This window comes from Anomaloglossus baeobatrachus, chromosome 2 (genome assembly GCF_048569485.1).
Source record: "Anomaloglossus baeobatrachus isolate aAnoBae1 chromosome 2, aAnoBae1.hap1, whole genome shotgun sequence".
Classification (NCBI taxonomy): Eukaryota; Metazoa; Chordata; class Amphibia; order Anura; family Aromobatidae; genus Anomaloglossus; species Anomaloglossus baeobatrachus.
Window position 1 is genome coordinate 286,419,816 of NC_134354.1, and position 20,782 is coordinate 286,440,597.

The 20,782-nt window shown below is 41.8% G+C and overlaps 1 protein-coding gene across 1 annotated transcript in view; it reads left to right on the forward strand.

The window, feature by feature from the left end:
* The first annotated feature begins 5,228 nt into the window (after positions 1 to 5,228).
* PLCXD2 (phosphatidylinositol specific phospholipase C X domain containing 2) overlaps positions 5,229 to 20,782 on the forward strand; it is a 100,184-nt gene continuing 84,630 nt past the window's right edge. Inside the window, exon 1 of the mRNA XM_075333824.1 lies at positions 5,229 to 5,487. Coding sequence (XP_075189939.1) covers positions 5,403 to 5,487 — 85 coding nt within the window. The 5' untranslated portion in view covers positions 5,229 to 5,402. The remainder of the gene's footprint in view (positions 5,488 to 20,782) is intronic.

The following is a 20,782-nucleotide window of genomic DNA, read 5'->3' on the forward strand; positions in this document are numbered from 1 at the left end:
TGGGATGCTGCCATTAACTCCTTATTACCTCGATTGCCACCACAGCAGGGCAATTAGGGATGAGCCGGGTTGGCAACAATTCCGGGCGGCTGCTGGCTGATATTGTTAGGCTGGGGGGATCCCCATAACGTGGGGCTCCCCATCCTGAGAATACCAGCCTTCAGCTGTGTGGCTTTACCTTGGCTGGTATCAAAATTGGGGGGAACCGCACGCCGTTTTTTTTTTTTAATTATTTATTTATTGTACTGCATGATATAGACCCGCCTACCGGCGGCTGTGATTGGTTGCAGTGAGACAGCTGTAACTCAGCGTGGGGGCGGGTTTGACTGCAACCAATCATATGTGCCGGTGGGCGGGGGAAGCAGTAAATACGAGATTGAATAATGGGCGGACGGCTTTTTCAAAAGAGGAAAAGCTGCCGGAGCAGTGTGAGTGTGTATGTATGCAGCAGAGCAGTGTGTGTCTGTATGTATGCAGCAGAGCTGTGTGTATGTCTATGTATGCAGCAGAGCTGTGTCTGTATGTATGTATGCAGCAGCAGTGTGTGTGTGTGTCTGTCCATATGTATGCAGCAGAGCTGTGTGTGTCTGTCTGTAGGCATGTATGATGTGTATCTATGTATGTCAGTGTATATGACTGTATAGATTTGTCTGTTTATATGTATTTTGTGAGTTTGTCTTTAAATATGTATATATACGTATCTGTGTATGTGTGTGTGTCTGCGTGTTTATGGGGCCCACTGGGACTCTTCCGCCCGGGGCCCACAAAAGCCTGGAGCCGGCCCTGGTTTTGTATCACCATAATCATACTGATGAGGTAAATCATATTGCTAGGTAATTTTTTTACCATACAATCTACACCATAAAAACAATTCCCAAATAACAATGTCAGGTTAGTGGATTTCTATTTATTTTATTAAATATCATCTCCACCAAACAGGACAAGCTTGCATCTGTTATAGTTTTGGAGAAAAATGTGTTCATTTCATGTATGCGCGAAATGCCTTAAAATGGCTTTAAAATGGATTGACTAGAAAAACAAAAAAGGTATGGCTCTGGGAAGAGGTGAGGAAAAAACAAAAAACGCAAAAATGGAAATTGACCACATCATAAAAGGGTTAATTGTCTTAACCATTTTTGATCATGCTGTAGTTTTAGGTGTTTTCTTTTGTTTTCTGTTTCTTCTCTATTAATGGGGTTGTCCACTACTTGGATAACCCATTCTCATTCCTAATGTGCGCCCCCCAAAAAATAAAAAAGCCCATACGCTACTCCCGTGCCGATGCGGTTCCTGCGGAGTTGAAATTTGTGCGGCCAGGACTCACGTGACATTGTTATGACGCACGAGCTCTGCGACCAATCAGTTCTGGCCACTTTCCCCTCCTTCAGACACCGGAACAATCAACAGGAAGTGAGCGGCCAGCCACAGTGCTCACTTCCTGTTAATTACTTAACCATCCCAAGGAGGGGAGACAGAAGCCGGTGCTGATTGGTCGCAGAGCTAGTGTGTCATAACAATGTCACTTGATCCCTGGCTGCACAAATTCCAACTCCGCTGGAACCGTGTCGGCACCGGAGGTGAGTATGGGCTTTTTTATTTTTATGGGGGCGAACATGAGGAATGAGAATGGGTTATCCAAGTAGTGGACAACCCCCTTAGCTCGTTCCCGACATAGGACGTACCGGTACATCCAAATTTGCTGTGTGTTTCTGGAAATTAACATACAGGTAGGTCCTGGGGATCGTGCAGGCACAGGAGCTGTGCCTGCGAGACTGCTACCAGGTGCTCAGCTTACATAGCAGCCGAGACCCAGCTGTCTTAGAGAGGGCTGTTGCCTGCACAACCTCAGGTTGTTTAACACCCTAAATGCTGTGATCAATAGCGATCGCAGCGTTAGGGGGCTGGAAGAGGAAGGTTGCTCCCGCTCCCTCTCCCTCCCGATTGGCACCCCCAAGACGTGACCACTAGGTCCCGATCATTGCCATAGTAACTCGAGGTCAAATGACATTCTTCAGGTTATCTGGCTGCGGTGGCCTCTTAGACCATGCCAGGTGTTATACTGACAGGTGTAATGTATTGCAACGCCGGTGCATTGCAATACATTATACCAAGGCAATAAAAGATAATGTCCAATATAGAACTAAGTAAAAAAAGTGAACAAAAAATTGTAAAAATGTTTAAAAAGTCAGAAAATAAAGAACAAAAAAAATATATATTATACCACTAAATACATATATTTATATAAAAACAAAAATAATCAACAAATATACACATATTTGGTATTGCTGCATCTTGATCAACCTGATCTATAAAACTGTCACAGTAGTTAACCTCTTCAGTGAACACTGTTAAAAAATAAAAAGTAACAACATAGCAAAAACGATCTATGAATAAAAATGGTACCGCTGAAAATGTCATTTTATCCTGCAAAAACAAGTCGCCATACAGGTCTGTCAGCAAAAAATCAAACCGCTCTAGCTCTCAGAATACAGAAATGCAAAAGCTATTATTTTTCTATAAAAGTTATTATGGTGTAAAAGTGACAAAACTATATAAATGTGATATCAATGGAATTGTACTGACCAGAAGAATAAAGCTGTCTTATCAATTTTATGACGATGTGAAAAAAAATTAAAAAAAGAAACACAAAAATAATTCCTGAATTGTTGTTTCTTCATGCTTCTGCCTCACAAAAAGTGGGCTAGAAAATGATCAAAAAAATGTTATGTTGCCCACAATGGTACCAATAAAAACTCCAATTCATATCACAAAAAACCTGCCCTGACATGTCAGCAGAAAAATAAAAAACTATAGCCTTCAACATAAAACAGTTTTTAGTGTGATAGTAGCCAAACCTAAAAAATCCTATGTAAATATGGTATCGCTGTAATCGTACTGACCTAAGAAATAAATCCACCCTATGGCTATGTGCCCATGCTGCGGAAAATGCGCGGATTTTCCAGAAATCTGCAGCACAGCTACTCCCCAGCCATTTCTATGGCATTTGGGAAATGCTGTGCCCACGCTGCGGATTTTTCCGCAGCAGAAATCGTGCGGATTTTTGTGCGGAAAAATCTGCAGCATGTCAATTATTGTTGCGAATTTCTCCGCAGGGTCTCATATACTTACCTGCCTTGATAGAGACCCGAGTCACTTTCCCCGTCCGGTGTAGCGGCAGCGGCAGCAGTGCGGTGGATCCAGCCAGGTACAGGAAGGAAGAGGTGGGCGGGGCCTGCACGAGCTCCGGTCATGTGACAGCCGAAGCTAGTTCAGGCCCGCCCACCTCCAGCACAGTGAACCAGACGCTGCCTGACAGTGACCCGGCCGCCGGAAAGCGAGGTGCTGCATGATGGAGGTAAGTATGAGCACCCCGATCACTGCAGCACTTGTTCTGCATTGAGGATGCAGTGCCGAAGCCATGGTACTGTATCCTCAATGCAGAAAGCCCGCACCATATCCGCACGACATTCCGCAGCATGGAAACAGACAAAAGTTGTGGTGCTGTTTCCTGGGAGCACCTGCGGAATGTCCTGCGGATATATCCGCAGGACACTGTCCCCGTGGGCACATAGCCTATCACTTATACCGCAAGGTGAATGGCGTAAAAAATAGTAATAAAACCAATTCTTCACCTGCTCTTGATTTGTTCATTCTGTCTCCCAAAGATCGCAGGAAGGCTCATCTCACATTTACCCTGCGCTTTACACTGAGCACTTACACCAGGGATTACGTGTGAATTCTATCTAGCGGTGTTCATCTTCTTACACGTCTGTTTAGACAGGCACAAAAAAGTCATCAACAGTTTTGTTCACCTTTGAAAAAATGGACACCACTGAACAGAGGCCAAATGGAGTCTGGAGTATCTCTGCTGCATCATTAGTGAATGGATCTGTCAGAGGTTTCACCAGAATTACATATTTTAGAGATGGAAACCCTGATGTAAGTTCTCAGCATAGAGCACAGGATAAATGTGTACTGTATCCAAATTACCACCAATAGCATTCAACTCAACCCACAAAGAAACAAGTCCCCACTCAGGTCCTTCATTTGTTAATGGAAATATAGGGGGCTTCTATGTTACTGATAACACAAAGGCTCTGGAAAAAAAAAAGAAATCCAGCAAAATCTGTACTCTCAAATCCAAATCCCTCCTGTCTTCTGAGCCCCACAATGTTCCTAAACCACAGTTCGCATCCACATGTTTGGCATTTTTGTAGTGAGGAGAGCCCGCTTAATTTATGGGGTGCAGGTTTCCAGAAGCACGAGCTAGGTACAATGTACAGGCACTACAATGTACTGGGCACTACAAGGGCTTATTGGCAATTTTTAGTTCTGCAACATTCACTGTGTTTGACACCATGGGTGTTTTTCCAGTGTCTAAATTGTCACTACACACATAAATGAATTCATAGAAGGATTTGATTTCCAAAATATGGTCACTTAAGGGGCTTTCTGCAGTTGTGGCACTTAGAGGCTCTGCAAATGGAGTCCATTAGGAAATGTTGTGCTCCAAGAGTCAAATGACGCTCCTTCCCCTCCGAGCCCTGTGGTGTGGCCATGCATACTGTATGGTCACAAGTGGGGTATTGCCATGTTCAGGAGAAATTGTGTAACACATTATTAGGGCTTTTTTTTACCTATTCCCCTGTGAAAATTGGAAATCTGGGACTAAAACAACATTTTATTGTTAGAAATTTAATTTTTCTTCACTGCCCAATAAGTTTGGATGTGGTTTTGAGTACCTTGAGGGGTGCAGTTTTTAGAATGGGGTCACTTTGGGGTATTTTCTGTCCCCTTGGTCTCTCAAAGTCACTTCAAATGTGATGTGGTCCCTAAAAAATGGTTTTGTAAATGTTGGAAAAATGAGAAAAAAAATGTTTTAAAAGTTGTGCTGTGTAAAGCAGACATGTGGGGAGTGTTATTTAGTGACTACTTTGTGTGATATATCTATGTTTTAAGAACATAAGAACTGAAAGTTTAAAACGTGTCATTTTCAAATTTTTTGCCAAAATTCTGATATTTTCACAAATAAATGTAAAAAAATATCATCCTAAATTTACCACTATGATGAAGAACAACATGTGACCGGGAGCCGCTGAAGCTCCACAGTTATTACTGTCACTGTGACACTGGGCAGGAAACAGATCGGAGCCCTGGATGCGGTGTACCGGATTTTGCCCACTAGATGGCGCGCTGGCACGCTCTGCCTCAGACACACCTGACAGGCCGGTACAGCCCAGCTTACTCCGCAGACAGGCTAATACGCTTACTGCTGCTGTCACACAGAGCTGTCACCGGAGCTGTCACTGGGGCTCACAACGCGGAAGGTCTGCAGCCAGGAAGTGGCTCCACAGGACACCCAGCCGGGGGAGTATGAGCGGACCCTCCAGCACGACTCACTGATGGCTGGGAAGTGCAATGAGGGCTGGATGGGCGCTCTGCCAGTGTGCCTAAGCTCCATGCCACTCTCCAACCTGGCCATACCAGGTATTTCCCTCTGTCACAGAACTGCTATGTTATTCACCTGGTCATTACTAATTCTGAATAATGTGTTACATGTAACCAGTACTACTGCTATCATATTACATATTATGTGATGTATGTACTACTGCTATCATATTACATATTATGTGATGTATGTACTACTGCTATCATATTACATGTTACATGTAGTACTACTGCTATCATACTACATATTATATCATGTATGTACTACTGCTATCATATTACATATTATATCATGTATGTACTACTGCTATCATATTACATATTATGTGATGTATGTACTACTGCTATCATATTACATATTATGTGATGTATGTACTACTGCTATCATATTACATGTTACATGTAGTACTACTGCTATCATACTACATATTATATCATGTATGTACTACTGCTATCATATTACATATTATATCATGTATGTACTACTGCTATCATATTACATATTATGTGATGTATGTACTACTGCTATCATATTACATGTTACATGTAGTACTACTGCTATCATACTACATATTATATCATGTATGTACTACTGCTATCATACTACATATTATATCATGTATGTACTACTGCTATCATATTACATATTATGTGATGTATGTACTACTGCTATCATATTACATATTATGTGATGTATGTACTACTGCTATCATATTACATGTTACATGTAGTACTACTGCTATCATACTACATATTATATCATGTATGTACTACTGCTATCATATTACATATTATATCATGTATGTACTACTGCTATCATATTACATATTATGTGATGTATGTACTACTGCTATCATATTACATGTTACATGTAGTACTACTGCTATCATACTACATATTATATCATGTATGTACTACTGCTATCATACTACATATTATATCATGTATGTACTACTGCTATCACACTACATATTATATCATGTATGTACTACTGCTATCATATTACATGTTACATGTAGTACTACTGCTATCACACTACATATTATATCATGTCTGTACTACTGCTATCATATTAAATGTTACATGTAGTACTACTGCTATCACACTACATATTATATCATGTATGTACTACTAATATCACACTACATATTATATCATGTATGTACTACTGCTATCATACTACATATTATACCATGTATGTACTACTGCAATCACACTACATATTATATCATGTATGTACTACTGCTATCATATTACAGTTATATGTAGTACTACTGCGATAATATTACGTTATATGATGTACTACTGCTATCATATTATATGTAGGCTACTGCTAGCATACTACATGTTATATGATGTACTACTGTTATCATATTACATGTTAAATGTAGTGCTGCTGCTGCTATTACACTACATGCATTACTACTGCCATCATACTACATATATGATGTACTACTGCTGTCATACTACATATTATATGATGTACTACTGCTATCATACTATATGTTATATATAGTTCTACTGCTATCATACTACATGTTATATGATGTACTACTGCTATCATACTACATGTTATATGTAGTGCTGCTGCTATCACACTACATGCATTACTACTGCTATCATGTTATATGTAATTCTACTGCTATCATGTTATATATAGTTCTACTGCTATCATACTACATGTTATATATAGTTCTACTGCTATCATACTACATGTTATATGATGTATTACTGCTATCATATTAAATGTTATATGTAGTGCTGCTGCTATTACACTATATGCATTACTACTGCTATCATGTTATATATAGTTCTACTGCTATCATATTATGTTATATGGCGTACTACTGCTTTCATACTATGTGTAGTACTACTTCTATATCATACTATATTGTACTGTTATACTTTATGCAGTATTACTGCTATCATGCTATATCACACTATATCATACTGCTACCATACTACATATAGACTGATGAGGGGTATCTATCACACCACTCCTTGGCACGTAGATACATGTATAAACTCTTAAGGCCTGATATGTGATTACAACCTGGATTGTGTTCCTAATATTCCTACTCACAAGGTAGCGCACTGTTGAGAAGTCATGTAAGTCTGCAGATCTCAGGTATTACCGCTGGCATGGTGTTCTTACTGCGGTGGAATTGTCTTCAATGTTGAGCAGTTATATCTGCGCAGTATTCTCCATCTCTCCCAATACTTGGGGAAGCTGCTGTTTCCAGACACATTGAGCCGAGCTGTGCAGCTGCTGGAGGGAATTGTAGATTTTGTATATTTTCCCAGTTGTCTTCAGCAGGTACAATCAAGGGCATGTTGGGTTAGTTTGTATCGAATGTTGTGTTTTCTATGGAGAATCCCTCCTAGACCCATTTCTCCAACGCTGAATTCGTATCCTAAATGCAAAGTCCAGCAACTTTCCAAATAGACTTATTACATTTTTTTTCTACCACTTTGAGGCGACATAGTCCTTCACCATACTGCGTGATCTGCAGAAATGTGACAAATTATTCCGCGTCCCTGTTCTGAAGGCAAATTGTTTCATCAGGGCGTGGGGTCTGATTTCCAGCCTTTCTTGGTCTGTGTCTCTGTTTTTACTCTCAGTGTGGTATCTATTTTTCTCATAGCCAAAATAAAGATTCCAAACTTCTGCTTCCCATTAGACAGGGAGAAATGGCCAGTACTAGGGTGTAACACGGAAGGCATCGGTGTAGTGCCCACTTTTAGAGAAATCCATTGACTTTAATGGCCAATCCTCAAATTGAATTAAAATCGAACATGTGTTTTTATGTGTGGACTGATGGAGAGTGTTCAAAGGACCTTGGAATATAATGGGTATGTGTTCTATCTAAGATAAACATGTCTGAATGAGGTTTAAGGAAGGAGGTTGTAGACAGATCTAGAGAAAGAGGAAAATTACTCTGGGAGAGGAGAGTGTACAGGCTACTACATGAGAACGAAATTGCAGGATAGAAGATGTGCTGATGTATGAGGTAATAAACAAAGCAACACTCTAGATACACATCAGCCTGTATTACTGGGAGAAACACTCCCTAAGGCCCCCTTCACACGTCCGTGTCTCCGCACGTGTTTGGTCCGTTTCCTCACGTGCCGGAGACACGGGCACACGTAGACCCATTAAAATCAATGGGTCTGCACTCACATCCGTGTTTTGCCATGGACCGTGTGTCAGTGTGGAGCATATGTGTGCTCCACACGTAGACATGTCCGTTTTTCTTCGGCATCATGGGTGTCACAAGGACCGCACACGGACCCCACGGATGTGATCTGTGTGACACGCACCGGAGAAAACACACGTGCCTGTGAAATAAAAAGAATTTCTATACTCACCTTCTCCAGCGCTGCTGTCTCTGCTGATGCTGGCACTTTCTTCTGACCCCCGCTCATTATGCTCATGAATATTCACTCCACTGCTGGCCGGCAGCAGCAGCGGGGAGTCAGCAGGGCCGGAGACCATAGATCAGCACCACAGACAGCAACGCCAGGGACAGGTGAGCCGAAAGTTCCCATTCTCCGTGTGTTATCACTGATAGCACACGGAGAACACACGTGTGCCATAAACACGGTACACGGAGGGCAATACGCACCTTTGACACGTCCGTGAAAAACGTGCGTGATTTTCACGGACGTGTGAAGGGGGCCTAAGGCCCGTTTCACACGTCAGTGAAAAACACAGACGTTTTTCACTGGCGTGTAAAACACGCACATGTCCCTGCGTGTGCAGAAAATCACGGCACACGTGGGTTGTCTAAGTGCAATCCGGGCTCCGTTCTCCGTGGCCCGTGATTGCACTTAGAGATTCACTCACCTGCGCCCGCTCCCGCTGTCCGTGGTGCTGAATCCTCCCGCGGTGCAGCATCCGGCCGGCGGTGACCCCTGCAGGAGCTGCTTCCGGGTCGGCTGTGTCGCGCATAATGAATATGCGCGACAGTAATCAGCCGGCACAGAAGGAGCAGGGAGAACGGGCTGCAGAGGACATCGCTGGATGCCGGGTGAGTTAAAATGTTTATTATTTTAAAAGCACGTTTTTTTCTGGCACGTGTTTCACGGATCACACCACTGCGTGGTCCGTGGGACATCGGTGATGCCAGAAAAAAATGGACATGTCTCCGTGCAGCAATCACGCACACGCGGGTACGCTGCACGGAGACACGTGCAGTGACAAATCACTGACGTGTGAGCAGACCCATTCATTAGAATGGGTCTGCGTATGTCAGTGATTCTGGTACGTTTAAAAAAAAGCACAAACGTACCAGAATCACTGACATGTGAAAGGGGCCTAAGGCACACGTTTTTCACTGACATGATAAAGGTGCGTATGTCCCTTCGTGTGCCGTGACTTTGGCACACGTGTGCTATCCATGATAATACATGGAGATCAGGCACTTATACTCACCTGTCCCCGGCACTGCTATCCATGGTGCTGAAGTCTCCTGTGATGCTGTGTCCGGCTGCCGCTGTCTCCCCTCTGCAGCTACTTCGGGGTTGGCTGTGCAGTGCATATGCATGAGCATAATTAGCCGGCCTGGAAGCAGGAGATAGCAGCGACTGAAGACAACACCGCTGGAGACGGGTGAGTTTAAAAAGCTTTTTATTTTAAATGTATGTGATTTTTCTGGTACATGTTTCTTGGATCACATCATAGTGTGGTCCGTAGGACATCATTGATGCCAGGAAAAAATGGACATGTCTCCATGCGGAGCACACAGACTTGCATGTACGCTGCACAGAAACACGGCAGTGAGAAATCGCTAATGTGTTGCACACCCATTGATTTTAATAGGTCTGTGTATAGCCATGATTCTGCTATGTATCAAAACTGTGACATATGTACAAGAATTACTGACGTGTGAAGGGGCCCTAAGAGAAAAATTTTAGTGCAGTTTTACTAACTAAAGGTAACCACTAAGAAATACTGCTCGCAAAAAGTTAGGGATATTTGGCTATTGGGTCAAATTTAAAGAAAACGTGAAAAATTCATGCTACTGTGGTATGTTATCATGAAAATAGGTCATTTAAGGAGAAGAATACAATAGTGAGTTCCTCATCTCAAACAATTTAATGAAACAAAAGCCAACAACAGTTGAGGGTATACCCCCCCCAAAAAAAATGTCAGTTTCTCAATAATGTGTCATGTGGCCTTGAGTATCAATTACACCTTGACAACGACGTCTCATACTGTTCACAAGTCGACTTATTATCTGCTGAGACATGGCATCCCACTCTTTTTAAATGGAGGCACTCAGATCATTAAGGTTCTGGGGTACCGAGTTATATGCCTCTACCCGACGACTCAGCAGATCCCGTAGGTTTTTTTATGGGATTTAGGTCTGGAGAAAGTGCAGGCCACTTCATTTGAGGTACCCCAGTCTTCAGCAGCCATTTCTTGATGATGCAACATTGATAAGCTGGAGCATTGTCATCCATGAAGATGCAGTTAACCTGAGTTGTTCATGCAGAAGCACAATGACTAGAGTACTTATGTGATTCAAGTAGTAGGGGCTTGTCATGGTACCATGTAGAAAGTGTACGGCCATTCTGTATTGACACACATGCCCACACTGTAACACCACCACCAAAGGTTCCTCTAGTGACAACAATGGCTGATGGATACTGCTCCCCTTGACATCTCCAACATTGTTGGTGGCCATCATTTCTGCTTAGCGTGAATCTACTTTCATAGGTGAACAGAACAAGGGTCCACTGGTCCTTCATCCAGCAAGATGATGACACCTGCCTGTTGGTGTGGTCATGTACCCTAGCAGGTCATCTAGAATGCAGTCCACACTTATTTAAATGGTTTGGAATGGTCAGATGTAACACTTGGGTGCCTCTCACCTTTCTTAAATGTGCCTTGAATTGTGTGGCATTCATCATCCATTGTTCACAATGAAGCGCTCATTAGTGTGGGATGTAGCCAAAGGAAATCCACATCTATGCCTTTTTGTAGCTATTCCAGTCTCTCTGTATCTCTGTTGCAACCTCCTGATGACACTCTGTGACACTATAAGCTCAGTGGCCACTTCCATCTGAGAATATCCTGCTTAAAGCTTTGAAATGGTGAGGTACTGTTGATCAATTGTTAGGCGCTGTCTTGGACTCATGTTGTCATAATGTGAACAGCAAGATGAAGGGGATTTTTTAAAGAGTGCATTTTAGAATAATCCTGAAATATCACCCAAAAGCCAAGTATCCCTACATTTTTGTGACTTGTGTATGTAAAACAATGCAATTATGTTGCAGTTCTCAGCAGCATCCACTAAATATATTTCTTTCAGGAATACAACTGTAAACAACAATCATATAATATGATCTCAAAGTCTTTAATCCCTTTCTGATGCATCCAATTTTTGTACCTTTGTTTTTTCCTCCCATTCTTTCAAGAACCTTGGAGCTTTGTAATTTTTCTGGTGACATTACTTTATGAGAACATGGTTTTTGCTGGACGAGTTGTAGTGTTGAATGATACCATTCATTTTACCATACAATGAACTGAAAAAAAGCAGTGAAATGATATAGAAAAGGTGAAAAATAAAAGTTAAAAAATTTAGAGAAGCCTGTGAGAATATAATGTGGTCAGATGAGACCACAATCGAACTCTTTGGATGCCATAATATACTCCATGTTTGGAGGTCAAAAGTCTCTCTAACTACTGATCGATTTCATTTTTTGAGGGAAGTGTGGCAGCCAACAAAGGACAATTCTGTTTTTTTGGGTTCTTTTTTGGAGGGTATTTTTGAGTTTGGGTTAAATAATTTTATGTCTCGATAAATTGGACTTTTGTAGACACAATGATGCCGAATATGTTCAGTTTTTTTAATTCTCAATTTTAAAGGAGCTTTATGAGTTAGTTACTGATGCCAGAAGTTAATTTAGTAAAAGCTGCTGTCAGACATCAGCATCAGGTGCAATCTCTGGTTGACACACAGCGCGGGTTCTCCTTTGCTCTCATCTGACCAGAGCACCCTCTTCCTACACGGCATATGGAAGAAGGTGTTCTGGTAAGATGAGAACTTTCAGGGAAAAAATGTTAGCCTCTAGATGTGCAAAGCTGCCAGACACATACCCCACAAGACTTGCAGCAGTAATTGCAGCAAAAGGTGGTCCTATGAAGTATTGATTTAGAAGGGCTGAATACAAATGCACATCACAATTTTCAGATTTTATATTTTTAAAATATTTAGAAAACCATGTATCAATTCCTTTACACTTTACAAATATTTGCTACTTTGTTTCAGTATATCCCATAAAATCCCAATAAAATACATTTAAATTTGTGGGTGTAGTGCTATAAAGATGTCAGCCTGACAGAAGCATAACATGGGTTAAAACATTTCTTCACACATCACATCCTTGCTCTTGGCCACTGACTGAGGAATGTGTGATACAGCTCTTGTTAGTTGAAACATAGGTCTGCAAAGCTGTATGTCTACAGTCTGCAGGCCACAGTAACATGTGATTAGGACAGGCTGCAGTTTGAATTATATTAGTGACTAGCTGTAGTACCCGGCGTTGCCCGGGATAGTAACTAAGTCTCTCTGTCTCTTTCCTCTCCCTCTCTCTCCCACATTTCTTTTCTCCCACTCTCTCTCTCTTTCTCTTGCCTCTCTCTATCTCCTACTCTTCCTCTCTCCCTCTCCCGCTCATCCACTCTCTCTCTGTCCCACTCTTTCGCTCTCTGTCACTCTCCCAATTTCCCACTCTCCCTCAAAATCATATTACCTGACACATAAGCTGTCTTATACTAAGAATATCCTTTATTGCCTATAGCAATCAATCAGAGCTCCTATTAATGACCTGTAGCAAAATAGAAGCAGAACTGTGATTGGTTGCTATAGGCCACCTGATAAATATCCAGGCTGACTGTCAAAACAGCCAATATATACAGTGCCTACAAGTAGTATTCAACCCCCTGCAGATTTAGCAGGTTTACACATTCGGAATTAACTTGGCATTGTGACATTTGGACTGTAGATCAGCCTGGAAGTGTGAAATGCACTGCAGCAAAAAAGAATGTTATTTCTTTTTTTATTTTTTTTTTTAAATTGTGAAAAGTTTATTCAGAGGGTCATTTATTATTCAACCCCTCAAACCACAAGAATTCTGTTTGGTTTCCCTAAAGTATTAAGAAGTATTTCAGGCACAAAGAACAATGAGCTTCACATGTTTGGATTAATTATCTCTTTTTCCAGCCTTTTCTGACTAATTAAGACCCTCCCCAAACTTGTGAACAGCACTCATACTTGGTCAACATGGGAAAGACAAAGGAGCATTCCAAGGCCATCAGAGACAAGATCGTGGAGGGTCACAAGGCTGGCAAGGGGTACAAAACCCTTTCCAAGGAGTTGCGCCTACCTGTTGCGCCTACCTGTCTCCACTGTTGGGAGCATCATCCGGAAGTGGAAGGCTTATGGAACTACTCTTAGCCTTCCACGGCCTGGACAGCCTTTGAAAGTTTCCACCCGTGCCGAGGCCAGGCTTGTCCGAAGAGTCAAGGCTAACCCAAGGACAACAAGGAAGGAGCTCCGGGAAGATCTCATGGCAGTGGGGACATTGGTTTCAGTCAATACCATAAGTAACGTACTCCACCGCAATGGTCTCCAGACGAGCCCGTAAGGTACCTTTACTTTCAAAGCGTCATGTCAAGGCTCGTCTACAGTTTGCTCATGATCACTTGGAGGACTCTGAGACAGACTGGTTCAAGGTTCTCTGGTCTGATGAGACCAAGATCGAGATCTTTGGGGCCAACCACACACGTGACGTTTGGAGACTGGATGGCACTGCATACGACCCCAAGAATACCATCCCTACAGTCAAGCATGGTGGTGGCAGCATCATGCTGTGGGGCTGTTTCTCAGCCAAGGGGCCTGGCCATCTGGTCCGCATCCATGGGAAGATGGATAGCACGGCCTACCTGGAGATTTTGGCCAAGAACCTCCGCTCCTCCATCAAGGATCTTAAGATGGGTCATCATTTCATCTTCCAACAAGACAACGACCCAAAGCACACAGCCAAGAAAACCAAGGCCTGGTTCAAGAGGTAAAAAATCAAGGTCTTGCAGTGGCCTAGTCAGTCTCCTGACCTTAACCCAATTGAAAACTTGTGGAATGAGCTGAAGATTAAAGTCCACATGAGACACCCAAAGAACCTTGATAACTTGGAGAAGATCTGCATGGAGGAGTGGGCCAAGATAACTCCAGAGACCTGTGCCGGCCTGATCAGGTCTTATAAAAGATGATTATTAGCTGTAATTGCAAACAAGGGTTATTCCACAAAATATTAAACCTAGGGGTTGAAAAATAATTGACCCACACTTTTATGTTGAAAATTTATTAAAATTTAACTGAGCAACATAACTTGTTGGTTTGTAAGATTTATGCATCTGTTAATAAATCCTGCTCTTGTTTGAAGTTTGCAGGCTCTAACTTATTTGCATCTTATCAAACCTGCTAAATCTGCAGGGGGTTGAATACTACTTGTAGGCACTGTATATATTACTTCAAATATCCAAACAGTTTCTCTGTGTGTGTCTTTTTCTGTATGTGTCTCTTTCTGTGTGTGTGTCTCTGCCTGTGTGTGCGTCTTTCGATATGTGTCTCTTTCTGTGTGTCTTTTTGTGTATTTGTCTCTTTCTGTCTGTGTCTCTTTGTGTGTGTATGTCTTTCTGTGTGTCTCTTTCTTTGTGTTTGTCTCTTTCTGATTTTGTCTCTTTCTGTATGGGTCTCCTTCTGTGTGTGTCTTTCTTTGTGTGTGTCTCTGTGTGTCGCTTTGTGTGTGTGTGTCTCTTTCTGTGTGTGTGTGTCTTGCTGTGTTTATGTCTCCTTCTGTCTGTGTGTCTCTTTCTGGGTGTCTCTTTTTATGTGTGTGTCTCTTTCTGTGTGTCTCTTTCTGTGTGTGTGTCTCTTTCTATTTGTGTGTCTCTTTCTGTGTGTTTGTCTCTTTCTGTGTGTGTTTGTCTCTTTCTGTGTGTATCTTTCTGTGTGTTTGTCTTTTTGTTTGTGTGGGTCTCTTTCTGTGTGTGTGGGTCTCCCTGTCTGTCTCTCAGTTCATAATAGGAGTCTATAATAACAGATCCATTCCCAGTTCCATTGATTTTAATGTCAGGATGTTTTTGGCGAATAACTGTAAAGCGTGGGGTTAAATTGTCCCCTCAAAACATAGTATATGACGTTCCTGAGTCAAATGAGGTGGCTGTGCAAAATTTTGTGATCTGGCTTACAGACGAAACGGCCGTCGTCCTTTGGAGGGACTCGCATCCTAGTCACCTCCCGCATTTTTATCTGCACCGATGAAAAGAACGCTTGAATAAAAAAGAAATTGTTTGGCATAGCAGCTGTTTGCGGTCGATTTTTCATCTTCCTGTTGTTAAATGCAACAGTGCGGATTCCTTTAGTGGACATACACACACACATACACACACACATACACACATACATACATACATACATACATACATACATACATACATACACACAGTCAGCTTTATTAGATGACAGTTTATCTCATTTTTGGAGTACTCCTGTAAGAGATGCACACCACTTAATGACTTTGGTGCATTTTCTCAATGGTTTGCACATCCATATACCTCACTAAAAATACTTGTCCATTCAGGACAGGAATAAAGTTTCTTGCTTTAGTTACTGACTAAATTGGTATATCTTATAATGAATTTGGCAGGTGGATGCCGCCATGCTGTTTTCCATCCATGCGCCACACATTTTGGCAGATCTGGAAGGGCGGAAGAAAAACGACATAAGTGACAACATTTATGAGCAACTTCGTGTTGCATAAAAATTTGTAACCTTTTTTTTACGTATAACCACTTTGATGAATCTGACTCATAGTGAAAATCGTGGTACCTGTGGCTGACCTTCACAGGAATCCCAACATGACAGTCACTGGGGCTTTCAGCAGGCTTCTGGGTACAATAATATCCCATCAGTACACCATGATCGGATCACGGGGCGACATCCGAATCGTTGGTGGACAGATTAAGCAAATCTGTAAGGGAGATAGAAATAGAGTGCAATTTGGGGCATGGACAAGTGTAATTCTCTTTACTGAATTCACAGAGCCATAGACTGCATTTACACTATATCAGATTTGAATAGTGTATTAAAAGTTTCCATAACTGTGGTATAGTAATATCTCATAAATTAACATTTTGTAACAGAGAAACTGGACATGTTGCCCAATTACTGAGCAACTCTCGTTTACCATTACCTGTATATACAGATTCATAGATTATTATATGTAAATACACAGTGAAATGCAAAAAATGCTTGAAATAATAAAAACAAGTTTTAAAATCAATATTGAATAGAAGATATTGTGATATATATTAATAAAAAAAAAAATCTTATTTTCCCCTCATCTTTTACTTATCAGTCTCCTCTTCTCTGAATTCATTGAGAGATCAGATTTCAGATTACAGTTGCTTCCAATAAAAGTCTATGGAGAGAAGTGCTAAAGAGGAAGGAACTAGAGGTAGAGACGCACAGGAAAGCTCCTTAAAAAGAACAGTAAATTATCAAAAATAGTCTTGTTAGTTTACTGCCATGGCCAAAAGTTTCCAGACTGACACAAATTTGGGTTTTCACAAAGTTTTTGCTTCTGTTTATAGATCTTTTTGTCAAATGTTTCTATTGTTACTGAAGTACAATTATAAGCATTTAATAAGTTTTTATGTTTTTTTTGTGACACAAAGTTTATGCAAAGACTTACTATTTACCGTGTTGACCCTTATTTTTCAAGACTTCTGCGATTTGCCTTCTCATGCTGGATATCAGCTTATTGGCCAAATCCTGACTGATGACAACCTGTTCTTGTCTAATCAGTGCTTGACATTTATCACAATTTCTGTGTGTGTTTTTTTTTGTCCATCTACTTTTTGAGGATAGACTACAGGCTATTATTCGGATTAAGATTTGGGGAGATTTCTGGCCATGGACCCACAATTTCAAAGCTTTGTTCATTGATCCACTTATCACTTTTGCCTTGTGACATAGTGCTTCACCTTACTGGGAAAATTACTGCAAGATAGTTGGGGGAGCTACTTTTGGCGGATGTTTAGATACCATTGTCTACTGTTCATACATCAGATCTAGATTTTCCAGCACCCGAGGCATAAATTCAGTTTGTTGCAAATTCCTATACACAGTCTAAGGCCCCCTTCACACGCCAGTGAAAAACACTGACATTCTTCACTGACGTGTAAAACACGCACATGTCCCTCCGTATTCCGTGATTCACGGCACACATGGGTTGTCCATGTGCAATCCATGATTGCAAATGGATATTACTCACCTGCCTTCGCTCCTGCTGTCCATGGTGCTGAACTCCTCGGCTCTGCAGCGTCCGCCCACCGCTTTCTGCAGCTACTTCCGGGTCGGCTGTTCCTGCTTTCATGAATATTCATGACCCGGGCAGTAGCTGCAGAGAGCACAGGCTGCACAGAGCGTCGCTGGAAAGGTGAGTTGAAAATGTTTATTATTTGACATGTCAGTGTTTTTCTGGTCCGTGTTTCACGGATCACACACGGATCACACCATAGTGGGGTCCGTGGGTCATCAGTGATGCCAGAAAAAAACTAACTTGTCTCCATGCAGAATCACGGACACGCATGTACGCTGCACGGAGACAAGTTAAGTGAAAAATCACTGATGTGTGAGCAGACCCATTGATTATAATGGGTCTGCGTATGTCAGTTATTCGGGTACGTAAAAAAGCACATATGTACCAGAATCACTGACGTGTGAAGGGGGCCTAAGTCATACGAGTAGTCTTCATGTAACCACCCATGTGATTACATATTTCATCATGTGCCAACTAGCTTCTTCTTCCTGATTTCCTCAATGTTCAGTGAAAAACTACAGCTCCTGCCTCATTCAGAGAAGCAGAAAGAAAATCTACTTGGCATGTCACCATAAGTATGAAAATTGTATATGAGGGATCACGTAATAATGACCACTGGAACCAACAAGCAGTGCTGAATTTTGACAGTGAGTATATTACACACTATTAGTATTTGGCATAATACAATTCATGCTGAAAGTTTGCTCTTGCCTGGAAAACCTCTTTAATGTCTACATTCTAGTATATATGTTGGGGCGCTGTCAGACAGCCATATAACATGGACAACAATCTCATTGCAATGCTCGTACTGGCCTACGCCTCTCCTAACCCGAGCGTGACAGCTGCATAGTGAATTGGGCTGCGATTGTCATCTGTGTTATACTGACTGCACCCTGAAACAGAGGTTCCATAATCGTACTTCATATAAACAGAGGATTTTCCAAGATTTTATTTCTTAGGTTTGCAGACATACAAAATGACACTCAATTATACTTAACCTCTGCAGGTCAATTGCTGCCTCTCCATTCCTGCTCCAATGTTTGTTGACAGGCTGCAGTGTTGACATCATGAGAGGGGCAACCTTAAGCGCTGCACCCAATCACTAGGCTCAGCGTTTTTGGGCTGACTACCTCAGCATTACCGCTGAGTCAAGTGATATGCTGCAGCAGTCATGTGAGCTGTAGCTGTGATATTACCGCTGCTGCCAGTCAGTAAAGAAAATATCAGTAGTGGAAAATAGACCTGTGAAAGTGTGGGTATGGTTTAAAAAAAATCAAAACTCCTTTAGAGGGGCTGTGCAGGCAGAAAAAAATATTAATTCACTAATATGCACATACAGTAATAAACAACCTACATAAGACAGAAAAACAGCCACTAAACCACACACTAACACTGATATATAAACAAACACACTCACACATACAGTGGGTGAAATAAGTACTGAACACATCATCAATTTTCTAAGTAAATATATTGCTAAAGGCTCTATGACATGAAATTCTAACCAGATGTCTTTAATAATCCATTTAATCCACACAGGTAAACCACAGATGTCCATAAATTATGTGTAATTGTGTCAAAGGACACAGATAAAAGTACTGAATACACTTATTGAAAATTAATTTATACTTCGTAAAAAAACCCTTATTTTATGATGGCCTCCTGTATGGAGAAATTAGTGACATACATTGCTCAGGTGAGATTTTGGACCATACTTCCACACAAACACTCTTCAAATCCTGATGGCTCTGTGGGCTCCTTCTATGCACTCTGAGGTTTAGTTCCTTCCATAAATTTTCTATTGGATTCAGGTCAGGTGGTCAGGTGATGGCTATGCCATTCTAACAGTTTTATTATCTTTATCTGAAACCAAATGAGAGGTTTTTTTGCTGTGTGTTTGGGATTGTTTTTCTGTTGAAATGTCCACCCTCGTTTCCTCTTCATCAACCTGGTAGATATCAGCAGATTGTCATCAAGATTTTTTCTGTTCATTTGTTCATTCATCCTTCTTTCAATTGCATGAGATTTGCCAGTGCTGTATGCTGAAAAACAGCCCCAAACCATGATGTTCCCACAGCCAAACTTCACTGTTGGTATGGATTTTTTGTGGTGGAAAACTTTGGTAGGGCTCCTCTCCACTTGCGTTAAAAAAATGACAGCGATACTCGGCTACAAATGTGAGTCGAGTGTCCTGTGTGGTCTGCGTACGTTTTTTTTTCTCACATAGCATCCGTATGACATGCGAGCGTCATGCGAGTGCTATGTGAGTGTTATGCAAGCAGCGTAGGACTTGCTACCGGAGGAATTTCCAGTAATACCAGGCCTGGCCGCGGTTACCTGCACTGAACTCCGGAGCTGTCACCTGAGATCAAGAGTTCAGCCTGTTCTGTCTGCAGCTGTGCTGAACTGAACAGCAATCGCCGGGGAATCAATCACTCGGCGATCGCTGTTCAGTCCAGGCTGCACTCCGGAGCTCAGGTGACAGCTCCGGAGTTCAGTGCATGTAACCGCGGCCAGGACTGGTATTACTGGAGATTCTTCCAGTAGCTAGTCCGAAGTGGTATGCAGGTGTCAAGGATCCGTGTGACATGCGTATGCCATCTGTATGACATGCGCATGCCACCCGTATTCTGATTTTTTTCTTGCTCCCATAGGCTTGCATGGGGGTGCGAGAGCTGAGACTCGGTGCAAATCGCAGCATGCTGCTATTTCACCGAGAGCATGAGTCGTATCGTATCAAATTAAGCTAGTGGACAATGCCTCATAGCTTAACATTGGTGCGAGTGCGATCCGATTTTTTATCGGATCGCACTCGCACATGGAAATCGCAAGTGTAGAAGACCCCAATCCCAAAGAGTTCAGTTTTGGCCTCATTTGACCAGACTATTTTCTCCCAGTATTTCACAGGCTTGTCTAACTGTTGGTGAGCAAACTTTAAAAA